The following is a 19,072-nucleotide window of genomic DNA, read 5'->3' on the forward strand; positions in this document are numbered from 1 at the left end:
GATATCGGAGGTAATTCTGAAGGATTTTTCCAATGCAAAATCCAATCCAATGCTTTGATTTGGTACAATGTGACATAATGTAAGAGTGCATAGGTTTGATATAAGACGGTCAGCTCATCATGTCTGATTTTCTATTTTAATAAAAGTGAGATATCCAGCCCCTGTTTCCACTAGGGGGATCATTGCGGTGATTTGACAGCTATCACTTTCAGATTGAGTTATTCAGTGGAAAAAGACAAAGGACTTTGATCACACTATGAGATAGATTGATGTTCAAATAAAAGCCGCTTACAAGAAAATGTGTGAAATTTGACCACAAATACCGATTGACTGAGATATTTAAATACTTTATTCTCACTGTTCATTTTCCATAGTTTTATCAGAGAATATACTGTATAAGATTTCTTGGATAAAACGTTTCACATTACATGCGGTGTAAATGTTTGTGAGGCTGATGTATACTCTGCCAGGTTCTCCTGGGACTCTGGGCAGGCAGAAAGAGGAGTAATATTCTACGAGTCAATAACGGATCTATCGGAGGACCTCGTGGCAGCGCTTCTAACGCGTGAGTGGATGATGTGGTGTGTTTACTGTCTCAGGAGCCTCGGTGCTCATTCTTGGAGCATTGAGCGGGGCAGACGGACGCACAGTCGCTCTGTAGAGTGACTGAATGAGCTACTGTGAAAGAACCAGCAGATGCAAAAAAAAGAAGATGTCAGTGGCATTGAAGAGGGGAATAAGCGCCAAAGCCGAGTCTAGAAAATGCGAAGCGCGTTTTTGGAGGCTTTTTCCTCACCTTGTGCTGTGTCTGTCCCTGGTCGGGTACGCAGCGCTCGGTGCGCTTATGTTTAAGCACATTGAAGGAGGGGTCGAGTCCACTCACAAGCCCGAATTCCATAAGTTTCTGGGGGAGATTGTCACCAAGGTCCAAAACCTCACAGGTAAGTGACCACAAATATCTGTGATGCAATCTGATATGCCTAACTCAATCTTAAATATGAGCGCATTTTTGGACTCATATGTTCAACGAGTTTTAGTTAAATATAATTTGTGTAGATTTTGTTTCCATTGTAATGCTGGTGATCTTATTTGGACCCATGCTATGTACTTGACTATAATCATGTTTACTCATCTATTCTACAGTAAATCCCTTTTTTCCCCATAGAAAACGTCTCCTACACACATGAGGCTATAGTAACGGAAGTGGAGGATAAAATGCGAAATGGGTTTAACTCCACTTGGCTCCAGAGCCCGAAGAGATGGCATTTTTTTGGCTCCCTGTTCTTCTGCTGCACAGTGTTCACAACAGTGGGTAGGTGAATGAATTAATGCATCGGGTGAATATGGGTAAAGTGGGACACTTTCTGAAATTTTGCCTTCTGTGTCGATTTTTAATAATGATGTATTTGTCAAATCCCCTCATATTATACTATTCTAAATAGATTAAGAGCTCTTCTATATTATAGAGAAGGAAAGAAAATAGAGAAATATTAAACACTGGACAGATGGCTCTTACTCAGACAAATATTGACCCTAAACAAAAATTTCCCTGGGACTATTGGCAAAGTGGGACACCTACAATTGGTAAACTGGGACACTTAAAACACATAGTTTTTTCAATTAAAAACACAATAATGATATCATTAACAACAATTATCACTTTCAAAATAATTTGATATTAAAATTTAAATAAGGAACATTCATAAAAATCTCATAGATCATTAATTACACTTGCTATATTTAATCGCAAACACAGGCAGCAAACAGTCATCAGCCCCCTCCTATAGGCGAACATAAACATCTGGTATACAGTCAAAAGGAAGCAATGTAGAAAAGTGAGAAAACATGTAGACCAAGCCAGGATCCAAGTGAACAACTAATTCAACGTTAAGTTTGACAGGACACACCAGTGGAAAAGCTTGAGTCAAAATTAATTTGACTTTGTTTGATAGCCTAAGTCACTTATCAAAACAACCATGGCATCCTGGCATTTTGTTTTATTTATCTCCTTTCTCTTCTGCCTCCTTTCCCATCTCATTTCTACCATTGAATTCTAAAATATTATTATCATAGTTAGCATTAGTATGTCACACTGAAGTTGGTAAATTGACTATGTTAACTATAGCCTATAGCTGTTTATTTTTATATCTGTATGCTCCTTTTGCATGTTAGCAGTTAGCAATTAGCATTAAAGTAAATACAAATTTACGTAATCCTTGGTTAAACACCTAGCTAGCTAGCTAATTTTATGAGGATATGTTAAAAAGGAACTACATTTCCAAATTAAAATGACTTGAATGGCTGTCCCACTTTGCCAATAGTCTATTGGTAAACTGGAAGAGTGTCAAAATTGCCCAAAAAAATAAAAATAAAATAAATTACATTTTGTTTTATTTTGATTTATCATTATATTCCATACAATATATATCAACATGAAAAGCTATCCATTCGTTTTTTTACTTTTAAGACCTTAACATCATCCATCTCAAAATGCTATGTCATTGCACTTTCCATCGCTGGTTCACTGCTAGCTTGTTGAATATGGTGTGTCCCAGGGTATAATCACATACTTCCTTATGATTAGCTCAATGTTGATTTTTAGTTATGGAAGTATTTACATATAAAGATAAACATGATTAATCTTAACTGTCCCACTTTACCCACTGTACCCATATTCACCCTATTTTTATTTTGGTCATTCATTGAATAATAAGAGTCAACAATCTGTGTGAATATTCCACTTAAAGTAAACAAAATAATACTCCATTTTACATGTTTAGACTGGTCAATGTCACACAATAAAAAAATAAATCATTGACCAAAAAAGCAATAGGCTGAGGCTCAATGCTTCCTATACAATCTCCACAATCTCAACTCATCCCTAAAGCTGTTCCATAGTTTGACTCCCAAACTGAAACACGTTATTTATACATTGGTTCTCGATTTACATATATATGACCCTCTTAAATTATTATGTCCTTCTCTTAATGTAAAAATGATGTTGGGAAGTTAACAACTTTCATAGCAAATGCAACTGGATGGTCATATCCTATCATACCATATCATATCCTGTCATATCACAAGATATCATATTATATATCTTGTAGGTCAAGGCATCCCATAAGTAAATACCTTCTTTGGCACTGGTCCCATTTTTAGAATGTCTAGAGAAAATATATTTTTTTACTCAGATTGATTTCTGTAAATCTCAATGTGTAGACTGCTTTCCATTTCATTGTGAAGTTGTTTTGCTTAAAAAGAAAGCTACAGAAAGTATTTCTGAGAAACCATAATTCTGTGTGTATTCAGGAAATCCCCTGGAGAAAGTAGCATATCTTGTGTTAAAATATCTTGATCTGGGCGGATGTGGCTCAGTGGTATAGTGTCGTCTCTCAACCGAAAGGTTGGGGATTCCATCCCCGGCTCTTGCAGCCACATGCCAGATATGTCCTTGGGCAAGACTGGAAGTATGAATGGGATTAGTTACATATCAGCCTCTGCCATCAGTGTGTGAATGGGTAGGTGTGACCTGCATTGTTAAAAATGTTTTTATAATTTTGAGTATTCAGAAGACTAGAAAAGCGCCATACAAGCTCAAGTTCATTTAGCATCCATCTGGTTACCTTGTGTCCATTTGTTTTGGAACTTGTGAAAGGGACCAAATAGTTCTCAAATACTAATTAACACAGTGTTTGCAGAGCACTTATTGATGAGGGCATTTGCTGTTGATTGATCAACTTATTATGACATAAGTGAATCTTAAACTTTTCTCATAATATTAATTTGATTCGATACCAATTTTTTATTTATTCCTGTCTTTTTTTTACGAGCTATGGTATTTGATTATTTAATTTACTGCTAGAAGTCCCTTCTGTTGAAATGTTACTGGAACATGTTTTAGAAACAGCACACCCCTGCTCTGGGTTTGTCTAACAGAGGTCTTCTCTGCCCCAATAAAAAACCTCTCCTCTGAACCAGCAGTTAGGTATACTAGCTTGCCAACATTAAGTTGATGGGCAACAACTCCAGAACGGAGATGGATTTCAACCATTTAAGCTGTATAGCAATCACAAATGCTGACACAACAGCTTTTCACCACCATATCCATCTTAACTCGTACTGGACACCTCAGGCTTTTATTTAAAAGATCAGCAGAGAGTAAGTATATCGATTTGGAAAGCCTTTTATCTCATCTGATGGGAAATGTGAACAGATCTTCAGACAATCATCCTGGTCAGAGTGTATTTATTTCTCCAGAACACAATAGAGAGTTAATTATTACTAGCTTCAGTACTTTTTTAGATGTCCTCAATTTATTTTCCACTAGTTTGGTCTGTGGTTTGGCTATAGGGACTATCACAATTCATAAGGATATATTTTATTGGGATATGACAGAAAACTTAGTATATTCATTAGATTTAGCAGTACTATGTTGGGTACAATGATGGTGGCACTATACAACAGTTCATTTTGCATTCATCTATAAAAACCCTTCAAAATTAAATCACAATGCAGACAGCAGATGTTCGGCTACTTTGTTCTGGACCTGGAACATAATGTTTACTGTGTGCAGTAGAGTCACAGAACTACATTTCTTGTTGAAAAGCAAATTAAAAAGCTGACCTAAAAAAAGATGAGGGGCTTCCCTTTCCCTGTGTTGCTGGTGTGTCTCATTATCCAATGGCAGCTGTTGTTGGATGGTTGGAATATCTGAATGATGACAGGCTTATGGCTGTGGGCAAATGATCTTTTATTAGTTTGTCCAAAGACATGCGTTTTAATATCAGTGCAATTGTTTAGTCTAGTCAACCAGCTATCCAGGAGCTGATCTAGGAATACAAAATTTGCCTGTGAAGACAATAATCCAGCATGGATGCATCTTAACTGGCTTCAGAAGTTTTAACCTGCACACGTGTGACCCACTCCCAGTCTCAAACCTGATGGACCTGACTGCATGCATTGTATGAATTGATAAGGGCTTGACATTGTATAAAAAGATTTGTAAAATAGTATCATTGTTTCATAACATTTAAAAAATCAACACTGTTTTAGGTGTAACCTAAATGAGGAGGGCTGAAGCTCATTGACATCCACTGTTGAGATGAGGAATGTGAATGAAGACAGTGAGACGATGACTCCACTTATAGTTTTTTTTATTGTAACAGGTTTCACTTTCATTTGTCAAGTGGTTTTTCTGTACAAAAGAAATAAGGTAAATGACAATTAATTGTTTGCCTTGTTAGCAAATGAAATCTGAGCATACAAGTATCCTTAAACATATGATGGTGCATCAATTAAACAATAAACCAAGTCTGCATTTATTCTTAACAAACAAATATCATCAAACTCAAACAATAACTCACTTTTGGATGCACTCAGCAAAGAAATAGGGAAACAGGTCTTGTCAGAGTGAGAGCAAACAGAGTAATGAGCTCTCCTCATCATGAGAGACCTTCTTCTTCTGTTGGGTTTTATGGCAGTTGGCCAATCCTTCCCTAAGCGTTATATCCAGCTCTACCCCAGTAATACCCACAATGTCTAAAAACCTATTTGTAGCATCCAACACCATTTCAATTCTCTCAACCTTTACCTGCATGTCTGCTGCGCAATTAATCACCATGGAGATGAAAGCCACACATGTATTTTCTTCAGTATTTCTCCCCTCCCATTGTTGCTGCACAGTGACCTGCTCTTCATTATTTTCTCAGCCTTTGTATATGTCAGTCTGTGCTTAGCTGGGATTTTGTTCAGTTTCATTTCCTTAATCCTTTTGGGGAACTGTGTTTACCCGAAATGGTTTCCCTTGCAGTAAAGGCATGACACGTTTTATTTTCCAATGATACAGTCAGCATAACATTCCTTATCTTCACATTTTGCACACTTCCTGGTTCTTCTGCAAACTGCAGCAAAACATGTCTGTATTCCTGGCAGCATTAACACCGCAGAGGGGCTCTCTCATACGGCCTTGCTCTGTAGACAACATAGTCCATAAACACACTCTAGGGTATTTCTCCCTCAAAGGACAAACACACAGATTTGCTTTCTTCTCGTTCTCCATCAAGAAACCTCGTCAACCTTTTAGCTTCATAGATACCTTCCATGTCAAGAAAAGAGTCAGCATCACTACTCCTTCTCTCCTTCCTCCTTTTCCAAGTGGAAAACACTGAACTATATTTCAATTATTCAATTTTCAGGGCCTTTTTGCCATTTTGAGGACCACTCAATTATTACCATTCCTCCCCTTGTTATCCACACAGTTCTCCAAGCTTTTCTCCAACAAACTTTCCAAACTCATGAGAATACTTATAGAGTCCGTCCGTTTGGGTGACTGCAATCATTCCAACCACAAAGCCATACTCCATCCTCATTGTTTGACTTCCTTCACTAGACAAACTATTCTTTTTCCTTTCTTTTTTATTTCTATACCCTATTGAGTCTTCGTTTTGAATTTCACACTCTGGCTCCGATTCTCGCTCTGACTCCATTGGACTCTGGTGTGCGTAGCAGGCCCACTCCTTATGAGAGACCTGATTTGGGTGAGTGGATTCACCTGCGGCTGATTGCTGCAGCCAGCACAGGTGTTTCTGTTGCTCCACCTTGAGCTTAGGGATTGAAGGCAGACATGAGGAATCTCAACAACCACCATTCAAAATCAGTATAGAAAGTAACACCTCCTGTATGTGTTTGCCTTGTGACAAAACCCTGTTAAGTCAAAGCAGATTATGAAAAAGTCAGGAACACAGAGGATGCTCATCATATATTTCACTTAAAATAGGAATGACTAACATGCATTGAATAACCAGATGAGCCAGTTGCCAGATCTCATCACTTGCAGATCAACTATTTTATTTTGTTCTTGAAATCCCTGTCCATGCTTTTCTTCATTCTCAGGGTAGGAAGCCCAAATGTTATCGTGTATTACTTTTAAGGTCAAGTTTTAAGTCTTGTAAAAATCACAAATCTCAGCAATTGTTTACTTCCTAAGCTTCCCGATTAATAAGAAAGCCACACAATAGATGCCATAAATATGGAGAGACATCTGGCCATATTTTGAGTTAAACATATTCAATATTCAATCCATCTTCTCCATGTAAATTTAAGAAACTGAAAGGAAATGAGAAGCACCAACTATTTTACAAAAGTTTCGACAAATCTCACAGTTTACATGTCAAGTGTGGAGATTTGGATTTGGCCTGTTACTCATACAAACCACTGTCTGTCTTTGACCTGCTACTTGTTATATTTCTTAAATTATATATGAGTGTCTGTGAGCTGTCAGATCATGTAACAGTAGTGTTAAGAAGAAGGGTGTTTTAATACATGAAAGTTATTTTTACCTTAGACAGGAGTCACCTGATAGTTACTTATAAATGTTGCTATATTATACTTGGACATTACAACACTTCATTGTATGTCCCTGAGGACATGGCAATGTTAACTCATCAATCTATAAGATATTTTCCCCTACGTTTAAAAGATTTGTTCGTTGTACTTTCTTAATTTCCTGAAGTGATCTGATATGTAAGATCAAGTCTGTTACTTTCAGACACATACAGATAAGTGGTTAAAGGAAGCCAGCTAATGGCTAATGGCTTCGCAGCAACAGGAAGCCCACAACTCAGTGTAGAGGGCACTCTCGGAGGAGAATGCTTTTTACACCACCGCAAAAAGCTTATTAGGAGTTGTTAGAGGTCCAAGGCACATTGTCTTCTGTTTTGTCATGTTAATTTGAAACTTCACTTATCTCTAAACAACCAACTTATTGAGGCTGCCAGACATATACTGTAGATCCAATCTGACTTACATTGTATCACTGCTTTCATCAGAATCAGAATTACTTTCTTAATCTTTATGTGTCTTTATGTGTGTTTACATACACACAATTATAAACATGTATATTGTGTGTGTGTGTGTGTGTGTGTTCATATCATAAAGAATGTAGTGACACTACTTTCTCTTGAAAGGCCACTGTGTGTATATATATTAAAGAGCCCATATTATGCCCTTTTGGGGTTCGTATATTTAATCTATGTACCTACTTTTGTATGTTCACAATAGCTAAAGTCCAAAAAAAGTGTATGTTTTCATGTACTGCTCCTCCTTGCTCCCTCTCCGCTCTGAGTCCGTCAGCTACGCTCTGCTGAGCCCCCACTGTTAGACCCCACGTGGGCCAAGTCTGCTCTGATTGGTCTGCCGATCCGCTCTGTTGTTATTGGTCAGTTGCTCAGCACGCTTCTCAGAAATTTCAACATGAGCTGCTGGGCTTGCCACAACGAGCCAATGGACTTAGATCAGTGATCTCACACTGACAATGACGTCGGACTGACACATTTTTATTGAGGGGGGCTAGTACCGAGCGTTACATGCGGCTAATGCTACAGCTAACAGGAGGACGTAAGAGAAGCCGCGTTTCCACAGACTTTGAATTTTTGCACATAGATGTGCCTAAACATGCAAAGGACACATGGAAAACACACTAAAGAGCATATAAAACCAGAAAAAGCATAATATCGGACCTTTAAAGATAGGAACTCCGCAGCTTTGTGCCGGACTACACCTGGTTAAAAACAAACACAGCCCTGGGTGCTGACAAGGGTGCAAGTTAATTTGCTATTTAAACAACATGAGCGCTGGGCATAAAAATGGCAACTGTGACAAGTTGAAAACAGGAAAGACAGCTGAGCTGCTAGCTAACACTCTTCGTGCTGTACGTACGATTGGGCCCTTAAAGTTCGATAAGTATGGATCCACTTTGCACATGATGAATGAAAGCCTGGCTCAGAGTACTAGGGTTCAATATTCTCCAGGTTATTAATTTAATAATAAATCATGTGATTTGAGTAAAACCTTCTTAAAGCAATAATATTTGAATTCCAAGTCCATTACATGTAACATATCTGATTTCTGCAGTGTTGTCTTTATAGTCTAACAGGACAGAAATGTTTTAAATCTTACAGTTGCCATAGCTTCAAAGTACTAAAATGTTCATTTTCTGTTCTTGCAGGCTATGGAGAGATCTATCCAGTTACCCTTACCGGTAAGGTGGCATGTGTCTTGTACGCCATGGTGGGCATTCCTCTCATGCTTCTGGTCATCCTTGATGTGGGAGACTTCCTTGCAATGCTGATGACAAGAGCCTACATCCACATTCACAACTTCTTCAAAAACCTCCGCTCCCGCACCTGGTCCCCATGGAAGGCTCGGAAGAAGGCAGAGGATTCGAGGTGCCGGACCCTGGAAGATGGCACCTTTGTATTTAGCCATGATATCGTGGTCCGCCAACCTCTTGACATCCGGCAGGTGCTGCACAGCCAGGCGGACTTACGTCAGAAATCTATTAATCTCCAAAACAACAAAGAGATATTCGAGAGGATTCTTGCCAGGGAGAATTTAATCAGAAGGAGCCCACTGGTCAGGAGTCTCTCCTGCCCAGAACTAGACCGGCTGGCACTACCACGCAAAAATTACACCATATGGGACTTCACAGGTTTAGGGGATGGGATGGAAACACTGGATGTACCCTTTGTGCTGATCCTTTTCATCGTGTTTTCCTACATTTTGTTGGGTGGTTTGATTCTACCATTGTGGGAAACTACAATCACGGGCTTCGACCCCTATTACTTTTGCTTCATCACGCTCACTACCATTGGTTTTGGTGACATTATACCAAGTCACCCCAATTACTTCATGGTTACCTCACTCTTCATCATCGTCGGCATGGCCATTATGTCCATGGCTTTCAAGCTGTGCCAAACTCGACTTGTAATCTGCTACCGCCAGTGCATCAAGTTCATCAGCAGGGGAAATTCGGAAACATTCAACAAAGAAGAGAACGATTAAGTTACCAGGGGAATATAAGCCTTATGTCCAAAAGTCATATAAGCTTACAGTCCTGGTTTTGAAACAGGCTCAAAACGGGAGAATGTTGGCTCTAGTCCAGTGCGTTTTTTGCTGGCTGTTCAATTGTAAGCATGTGCAAAATAAAAAATGTGCATTTGTCAAAGCCTTTGCCCAGTAAAGGAGAGTTATATAAAGTAATTCCTATCTTCAATAACTTTTAACTCTGCATATCTAGAGTCAGTCTTGCCATGGAATGACTATTAGCCATACTAGTGTTGCATTTGGCAATAAGTCACTCTCTTTTAGGAAACAAAATAAAATGCCTCCTTAATTTTTACCCTTTCCAGTCGAAAGGCTCCTGAGCAGGACGTTTCACAAGCAGTGACCTTTTTGTCTCAGAAGCATAGAGGATGACAACCATGTGATTTTTAAGCTAAACTTTGTTCCTAAATTAGAAATAACATCAACATTTGACAAATTGTGTTAGATTACTAAGAAATGTAAACAGTATTCATTACCTCCACAGAAAATGTTGGCTGAGACTAGTTAAGCAAAAATGAAATCAAAATTAAGATCAAGAGGTGTTATTCAAAAGTTGTGATGATATGTCATTGAGCTCAAATTCCCACAGTCTGCATGTATCTTGTCTGGGTCCATTTGTAAAGTTTTTAACATCATGCATGCAGGCTTTGGTCTGTAAAGAACACATTCACTTCAGTCATAAGCAGCTCAGTTGTTGTAACACGTTATATCTTTCACTGCCTGGACTATGTAAATGTTCTCCTTGTTTTCTTTATGCACCTTCATTGCTTATACTATGTATTCAGTTAGTTGTCATTCAAATATATTCATAATCAAATTTGGATTGTATATTGCAATTTTCATGAATACAATTTCCTATGTAGCTTTAGAGCGCACACAGGCCACGTCCACACGTATACGGATATTTCTAAAAACCCGTTTCCCCCCTCCGGTTGCAAAAAAAATCCCGTCCACACCAACAGTTTTTAAAAAATCTCTCAGTCCACATGGCAACGCAAAAACGATGGAAAACGCTCACATAAGCATGCCATAAGCATGCCAGGCCAGTAGGTGGCGATAATAGCTGTGTCTCATTCACATCAAACACCGTAAAAAAGAACATTGCGAGCATGCGTATTAAGCGTCCTTTTGACAGCGGCGATTTGGAAAGATGGCGAAATAAGTCAACAAACACAAAGCCGATTCATTCGTCTGGACGGACGACGAAGTGGAGTTGCTGCTTAGAGTTACACTTGAATATAAAGTAAATAAGCGCCAGGAGAATGTCGACTAACAGCAGCGAACAGATGTAAACAAACCAGTAGCCCGCCATCTTGGTTATGACGCATGACGCATGCTCAACACGCAAGTCGACGTAATTACGACGTATGTTACGACTTTATGTACAAGAGGCCTGAGCACCTCTTGTACATAAAGTCGTAATACAATACATGCATGGCTTCACGTGATCATGAAGCGTGCTTAGCACATCAGAGAATAACACAAAGAACATGACTGCTACTATACTGACTTATGGCTTATTTCGAGTCATTTTACTTCGAAAAAGCCATAACACTCCGTGATGACTCGATAATGAAGGCTTTCCACGTTGTGTACCTATGTACCTTGAGTAAGGATCGGAGCACACTAGTCAAACGAACTGGACTTTGGGGGTATAGCATGCTTAGGCACGGTACAGATTGCCTAGTGTGTCGTTAGTCAATATTCTAGTTAAAGCTGGAGAATCATTTGTCAAAGAAGCTGAGAAGTTTTACCTTTGTGCCCAGAAACTGTATGTTACACAGTGAATGATGCTCCTATTTGTTCTACATCTATTTGATTGTGCACAAATAGGCTTATTTACAGTCAGATATGTCACAACTTCCTTAAAGGCTGTAGTTATTTTCACACTATTGCTACAATTACTTTTTTTTTTGCACTCAAGTTTAAAATTAAGATGTTATATTAGACCGACTGAATGGTCAAGATACTGAAGCAGCCTGTGATTTGTGCGGAAGGAAAACTTCCCAACAGATTTAAAGATTGTGAAACATGAATTATGTAGATACAAAACTGAGGTGTTTTTGTTGCATACTATTATTATGGCCAGGGTAATATATTATGTTTTACATAAATTGATCTTGTTCTTCAGAAGTAGCAGCAACACCTTGATGGACTTAAACATGGCTCAATTTGTAAGGTTTGGGTCTCAGTGCTAACAGTCAGAAGGCATTTGCATTTAAATCAATACAAATTAAGTGCAGCCATAAGATTATACACACAATAACGAATTAAACCACTCACGACAGCAATATGAACATAAGGGAATAGAGTACATAATGGTTTGAAAGATGTGGCTTTCTCTGATCCCCTGTAAATCATTTCCAGTAAGCACTTCCTTTGTTTTGCTGCTGATCTGTGACACAATAAACTTGTATTCATATTTCGTCACCATTCTGTGTTTTATTTGCTTTGCTGTATGCTTTCTTTTTGCATTAAATAGTTGGAAATTCCCTATAAGTATGAAGCCGTGTTTTTCCTCTGCTTGTATGGCATACCCATGTGCCTACCCCTGCATTAGAGCCTCAGACCTGATGACAGGCACAATATAAATATCCACCAGACGACTTGATCAATCAAGTTCTTTATTCCAGTTCAACACTGTGCAATTCTTTTTATAAAAAAAAAATGTCTGTGTTTTTAAAAGGCGCACCTTATTCACTTATGAAGGTAACATGTGTCATGATTTGGTCTTATTTAGTTTTGTATTTCAGTGTTTAGGTTTCCATGTTTTAATTTCTCCTGTCCATCCTAGTGTTGCTTGTTTCCCTTGTGTGTTTTTTGTCTTAATGTTTCATAGTTTAATCTTAAGTGTTTCCTGTTTTATTTTGTAGTTTTTTATCCTTGTGTTTCTTTGTTCTAGTGGTTATGTTACATTCTTGAGTTCACTGTGGCCCTTTCTGAATTGTCACAGTTCAGTAGGCAGTACGTACTTTTCAGTAGGAAGTTTCAGTATACTGAACTTTCGTGGTCATCCAGTATGCATTTTTTGGGTCCACCTCAGTATACTGAACATTTCAGTATGGATACTAACTTCCGGGTTTCATGCAGTATGGATCGGATGCGTGCTTTCAGGAAATTAATTGTATTTTAACTCCCACAATGCTGTGCGAGAAACGCAAATGTAAAACGTCACTTCCTATGGTCACTTCACGTGCGCTTCCAAATCAAAACAAAAGAGCATGGATTCGGCTGGTTCGGGCAACACGCCTTTCAAATGTGAAGTTGTTAAATTGTTTACATGCAATGTGGCGTTTTGTATTATTCACTGAGCCATAGTGCATATCACGTAAGGTCTCTGCAATGAGTTATCAGAAGCTCAAAAACATTTACTCATAATTATTGTATGGATGTTGAAAACAAGTGCTTTTGCTGTACAGGGACAGATGACCACACGCGACAGCTGATCCGGTGGAGAGCCCGGAACAATAATCTGTTCACAGGACAGCGGAACGCTGCCCTTAAGGGTTTCGAGTAAGTTATACCATTTGCATCTGTAGATTTCATGGATAGGTGCTGTCGAGAGCTACGACAGGCTATATGGGCCCACAATCTATACTATTTTGCCTTAAAAGTCGATGTCAGTGCAATGTCATGTGATGATCTAACTCAAAGATTAACTTAAAGGTGATTTTATCCTGGTATTAACCCATTACAATTACACTACACTTCTCATTAGAGCATGTGCAAAAGAGATGGGGGTGGAGGGGATAGTCCCCGTCCTCACCCTCAAGAAGAGGTGGGACAATTTGAAGCAGAAGTACAAAGTATGTAACTCATACAACTTGCACATTACATGATCAAGACTGACATGCCATTTATTTGACCATTCATAGTACTGGTCCAGGAGGCACTGCCAACTGTGGCAATTTTTGCTGCACACAGGATTCCTGTGGCACATTTCACACTGTGCAACATTGAGAATATTCAATATGCCAATAGTATTTGAACTGAACAACATAAAATATACCTCATACCTAATACAGACAGAATTCCTGCTGCCCAACAACCCAATCAGCATAATTAGATTAAATCTCTAAACAAAGGTCAATCCGTTGTCCTTGTAATTGAGGTTAAGGTAAGTGGAATACAAACTCCACATGTTAAATGTCATCCTTGAGAATGAGGTAGATGAGAATTGTAAATTAGGTTACACTGAAAATACACTATGACCATAAACTTTAAATGATTAAAAGCAACACTCCATTCATGCAATTTCCTGAAAAAAAGTCTTTACTATTGCCCAGCCATGTTTTGTTTTGTTTACATACAATGTTAATTGTGTTGGATCATTAGCTTCCCTGTTGACAGGTACTGACAGGAGGCGTGACGAGAACGCTGATCCAGGGCCTCCCAAAAAAATAAAATGTTTATTGTGTGACAGTGATAAGTGGAGGGTGAATAGTGCATTGTGTAAATGTGTCAGTTGTAATTTGTTTAGTGACAAACAATGTGCATGTGAGGTTCAGGTGACATGGAGGTGCTCTTCAAGTGGTGTAGTCGTGATCACACAGTGCAGGAACACAGACTACAGGTGCTGAGACTGCAGCTGCGAGCCGATCCTGAAGGCCATCAGCCACCTGAGGATGAGCAGGAGCATCAGGGTCAGCCTCATCTGCGTCCTGATCAGAAGGGGCTTCCAGGTCCTCTGTACCCAGGCACAGGTTGTGCCGAACAACACAGCAGGTTATCACCTCCACAGCAAATGGAATTCTCACTTCCATAGCCTTGAGGAAGATGGTCCGCCACCTGGTTTTCATGACCCCAAAGGCCTGCTCTACAACGAGCCTGGCTCTGGAGAGCTTGCCGTTGAACCTGCCGTTGAACCTGTGTACAGGGCTCTGCCCTGGCTCCCGATAGGGTGTGATGAGGGTGATGGGGTCTTGGATGCAGGGGTATCCACCGTCTCCAATGAGGAATCATGCCTGTGGGGGGATACAGCTGATGAACATACACATCAGAGTGCCTGAGGACACATGCATCATGGACTGATCCAGGGTAACCCACGAAGACGCCCAGGAACTTCCCCCTGTGGTCACAGGTGGCCTGGAACTGGATGGAGTGGAAGAGCTTGCGGTTTAAATATGCCTGCTCGTGTGCTGATGGTGCAACCACTCTCACATGGCAGCCATCAATGCTGCCAGCCACACGAGCAAACACTGCCGACCCCGCCAGGTGTTCAAAACCAGCACCAACTCCGTCCAACTCTGCAGCAGTGGGGAAATGGATCACCCGCTTCACAATGGCAAGGACCCTCTTACTGGCCTTGTGCATCAAGTTACAGACTGTTTGCGTTGGTATTGCAAAAGCTTCTGCCACGACACGGTATGATGTGGCACTAGCCAGCCAGTAGAGGAACACCAGCATCTCCACTTCCCTGCCCCAGCCGTGGGTAGAGTGGTCCTCCTCCAATGTAGCCATCAGCAAGTTCAAGGCACCCCTGCTCAGGCGGAAATGTGGCCTCATATCCTCACCACCAAAGTACAACCTCAGGAGTGGTACCTGGAGGTTTATTTGGCATGCCTATATGCCTCTAGCTCCCCTGGTATTCTGTGGGGAAAAGAAGGTTCTGAGTTTGAATCTGTGTAGTAATTCAGTTTACAATAGGCTGTTCAGTTAATACAAGTATACCATATCAACGGCAAAACCAAATAACTGAAAACATTACATAGCTGGACTCACTCAGACAATAATTGCACATTGCGTTATTTTACATTATTTGTCAATTGCAAACAATTAATAACTAGAAACAGTTTTTCCCAAGGCCACACAGTTTTAGTGTGCATTTGGTGTGTATTACATGGAAATGTTTTCGGTAGCTACATGTATGTATGGTTGAGTACAAGATAAACACTATATAACTAACTGCATTATGGTTAATAATAAGATAACAAACTTTAATCAGCTGACTAGCTAACGTTACCTTGCTCCAGCGTTTTACGTGTGGTTTGCTTCATGACACTTTATTTATATTCATTCTTATGTAAACTCTTTGTATTGCAACTTCATACAGTGACCAAAGCGCCAATTCAATAATCAACCTGACTTTTCACTACTACCTGTAAAATAACATGAACTCACCTCTTCCATCAAGGCCAGGAGTAGAAAAAAGTGTCTTCTCCGAGCTCTTCTCCTGGCTCGCCTTCTTCTCCCTAGCACTAACTCCATAACAACACTCTGCGGTGTCCACATGGTGAATGCAACTCAGAATTCGGATGTTGACAGCTGGCTTTTATTCTGTCAGCCATGGGACCATTCATGATTTGGCCAGAGGGCTCATTAGTGCCCTCATCTGAGTTGGAGTGTCAATAACATGGGGCGGGCTAATGACGCCACTTCCATACTGAATGAGTCAGACGAAGTAGGAACAAATATCTGCCTACTGTGCGCGCCTACTGAATAATAGGTACTAAACAGTATACAGCACGGATAGTAGGTACTGCCTACTGCCTACTGACAGACTGAGTAGGTACTTGGCAATTTGGATACGGCCATAGTCTCTGGCTGCATCCAAATTGCCAAGTGCCTACTCAATCTGTCAGTAGGGGGAAAATAGAGGGGGAAAGGTTTTATAATAATGCAGATATTTGTTATATTTTTTGTTGTTAACTAAAAGTAGCAATTTCATTCGGGACTTTAAATTAAGAGTAAATTAATCAATGCTCGTTTGTTTTGATTTGGAGGCGGACGTGAAGTGACGATTTACGCTTAATTTCGCACAGCATTGTGGGTGGTAAAATACAATTCATTTACTGAAAGCACGCATCCGATCCATACTGGATGAAACCCGGAAGTTAGTATCCTAACTAGACCTGAAGGAAAGACTGAACAGATTATGTCATGGTAAAGTGAAAATGCCAGAGAGAATTTTGCTGTTGTTAAGTCCTTGGATCTTGAAGGAAGTGGTTGACAGAACCAAAATGTGTTTGCATTTCTCTGGGTCAACTGGTGTTGATAATAGATGGCTGGAGTAGTTGGGCTAAATCTACGTAATTACCAGAAAGGATTTGTTGGCATGGAGAGTGCAGGAGAAACGGGAGAAGGACAATAGATGGATGAAGCTGGTTGAGTTAGAATGTAGTTACTGAGAGACTGAGAAAATACATTTGGGGCATGGATTAGAAGGAAATTAGGAGAGCTGAGAAAAGCCTTACATCTTCGGTGGTGGTTGGCTCTGGTGGAGGCAGACAGGAAGCGCGGGATGATCGGTTGCTGGTGTGTTTGTAGAGGATGATGAGAGCTGGAATAGCTTTGCCTTGTTGTCATTGCGATGAAATTGGATGCCTTTCATTTTTTATACTTGTCAGAGGTGAGCGACTGTCCAGTTTCTAATGTCAGACTCCGTTTGTGAACATGGACTCAGCATAAGCTGAGAAAAGGGATGTGCTGTGCCTGTGGTGTCATTGGTCTTCTGTCCCTGGTAACGACGGCGATGACGCCTGTGATCCGTTGGGAGTTGGAGAGATCAGGACTCGGGGACTTTGCATGGAGATGGTGTATGCTGACCGTGGAGCACAAGCGGCTCTGCAGTGGCGCTTAGCAGTGGTCGGACTGCTCTTCTGTGGGTGGATGAAAATTCTTTGTAAAGTTCTTTGTCTGAATCTTGCAGATTAAGTTCGGGATCAATGGTGAGTAGCGTACTACCTTATATTAAGTATTTTTTCAGCTGGTTTGATTCTGTGTTTAAAAAAAACAGAGAAAGACCTATCACTCACTAGTTTCGTGCAGCCTGCAGCATTTCAGTATTTGCTCACTCAACAATCCACCATTTGTCCAACCTTCCACAGAATTGAATGAAACTCAGTGTGTGTCATATTATGGCCTCTTTTATTTTCAATCCACTAATTGTTGATTGTTATGTTCAACAGATTTTTTCAGATCAAACAGATCAAAATATTATTTCCAGTTAATAGTTTTTTGGCTGATAACCTTCATAAGAAAATATACACTATATCATTACATTCAAATTAAAGACATGAACTATTCAAATGAAGATGTTCTAATTCTAATAAATTATTATTTTTTTAATTTAATACTGACAGTCCCTTAGATACATAAAAAATTAACAACATTTACTCAACAAATACCTATTAATTCTTAAGAAGGTAAATACAAAAAAATCCAACCTCAAACATCAAACTTGAATCAAAATTAATTCCAGCTCATAGTACCGGTAATGTCTTCATGTCACGTTTTAAGGTTTTCAGTTGCCTCCACTTCCCTCAATGTCAATCTCAATGCAGAAAGTCTGTGCAGGTGCTACAAGTTTTTGAATAAACTGCTGTTTCACTGGTCCTCACTTACCAATCTGCAGTAAAAGCCAGCGCAGATCTGGGTGCAGAAATCATCTTACAAGGGTCAACCTGGAATCTATGAAGCATAAGTATAATGACAATGACAGCGTGTGAAAGTCTGGGAGTTGATAAGTTTGGGAGTTGAAAACATCTGTCATTTAAATACACTCTGGGGGACTGCCAGCGGGAGTTTACAACATCTAGGTATGTAAAACGTCTAAGAAGAGAAACTTTTCTGAGCTGGAGGTTGCACTATTACAAGAGAAGCGGAGAGGAACAAAGTGTTTGGAAGCCTCAAGTAAAATCAAAGGGAGTCAGAAAAACAACTTTAAATAAATCACTGCTGTAGTCAACAGCCTCTGTGTGGACAACCAAACTTCAGCTGAGGTTTGAATATTTCATTTACACATATGTGATACTTAACTGGTGTAGTCTAGGTTATAATACAGTTCTTCACATTCAGGCTAAAAAAAGTGGCCGGACTTGAGGAGTCTTGCGGCCCTCAAAGGAAGCAGCATCCAGACTGGAGGAGGTCAGTCGAACCCCAGCCTGAAATTATCCCAGACTGAGGTAGGGGGCGTCTTCGCTTATTGGTTTAGCCTAAATATAAAGCATGGTGGGGGGACACAGATGAATCTGCACTTAACGGCAGAAATTTAAACCCCTAAAAAAAAAATTTTTTTCTTAATTTAAATGTGCTCTGTCCATATCAAACAAAGAAACAATTACACAGTTGCACAGTCAGAAACTCAACATGCATAACTCACTGTTTTCACTGAAAAAAGTCATAGATGGATTGAAATGTTTGCATAAATATTGTTTGTGTATTCGGCCCAAATATGATTCAAAAAGATTAT

At 39.7% G+C, this 19,072-nt stretch overlaps 2 protein-coding genes across 2 annotated transcripts; one reads left to right on the top strand and one right to left on the bottom strand.

Annotated features, from left to right (window-relative positions):
* Positions 1 to 460: 460 nt before the first annotated feature.
* kcnk18 (potassium channel, subfamily K, member 18) lies at positions 461 to 12,304 on the top strand. Its single transcript, XM_061040520.1, has 3 exons — positions 461 to 941; positions 1,166 to 1,312; positions 9,005 to 12,304. The coding sequence occupies exons 1-3, from the start codon at positions 671 to 673 to the stop codon at positions 9,838 to 9,840; spliced, it is 1,254 nt and encodes a 417-aa protein (XP_060896503.1). The 5' UTR covers positions 461 to 670; the 3' UTR covers positions 9,841 to 12,304.
* A 1,601-nt stretch (positions 12,305 to 13,905) lies between these two features.
* Positions 13,906 to 15,804, bottom strand: LOC132976042 (putative nuclease HARBI1). The gene is made up of 2 exons (XM_061040985.1): positions 15,399 to 15,804; positions 13,906 to 15,327 (listed from the first exon to the last, which is right to left on the bottom strand). The coding sequence occupies exon 2, from the start codon at positions 15,286 to 15,288 to the stop codon at positions 14,548 to 14,550; it is 741 nt and encodes a 246-aa protein (XP_060896968.1). The 5' UTR covers positions 15,289 to 15,327; positions 15,399 to 15,804; the 3' UTR covers positions 13,906 to 14,547.
* Positions 15,805 to 19,072: the final 3,268 nt, after the last annotated feature.

Source organism: Labrus mixtus, chromosome 6 (genome assembly GCF_963584025.1).
Source record: "Labrus mixtus chromosome 6, fLabMix1.1, whole genome shotgun sequence".
Lineage (NCBI taxonomy): Eukaryota > Metazoa > Chordata > Actinopteri > Labriformes > Labridae > Labrus > Labrus mixtus.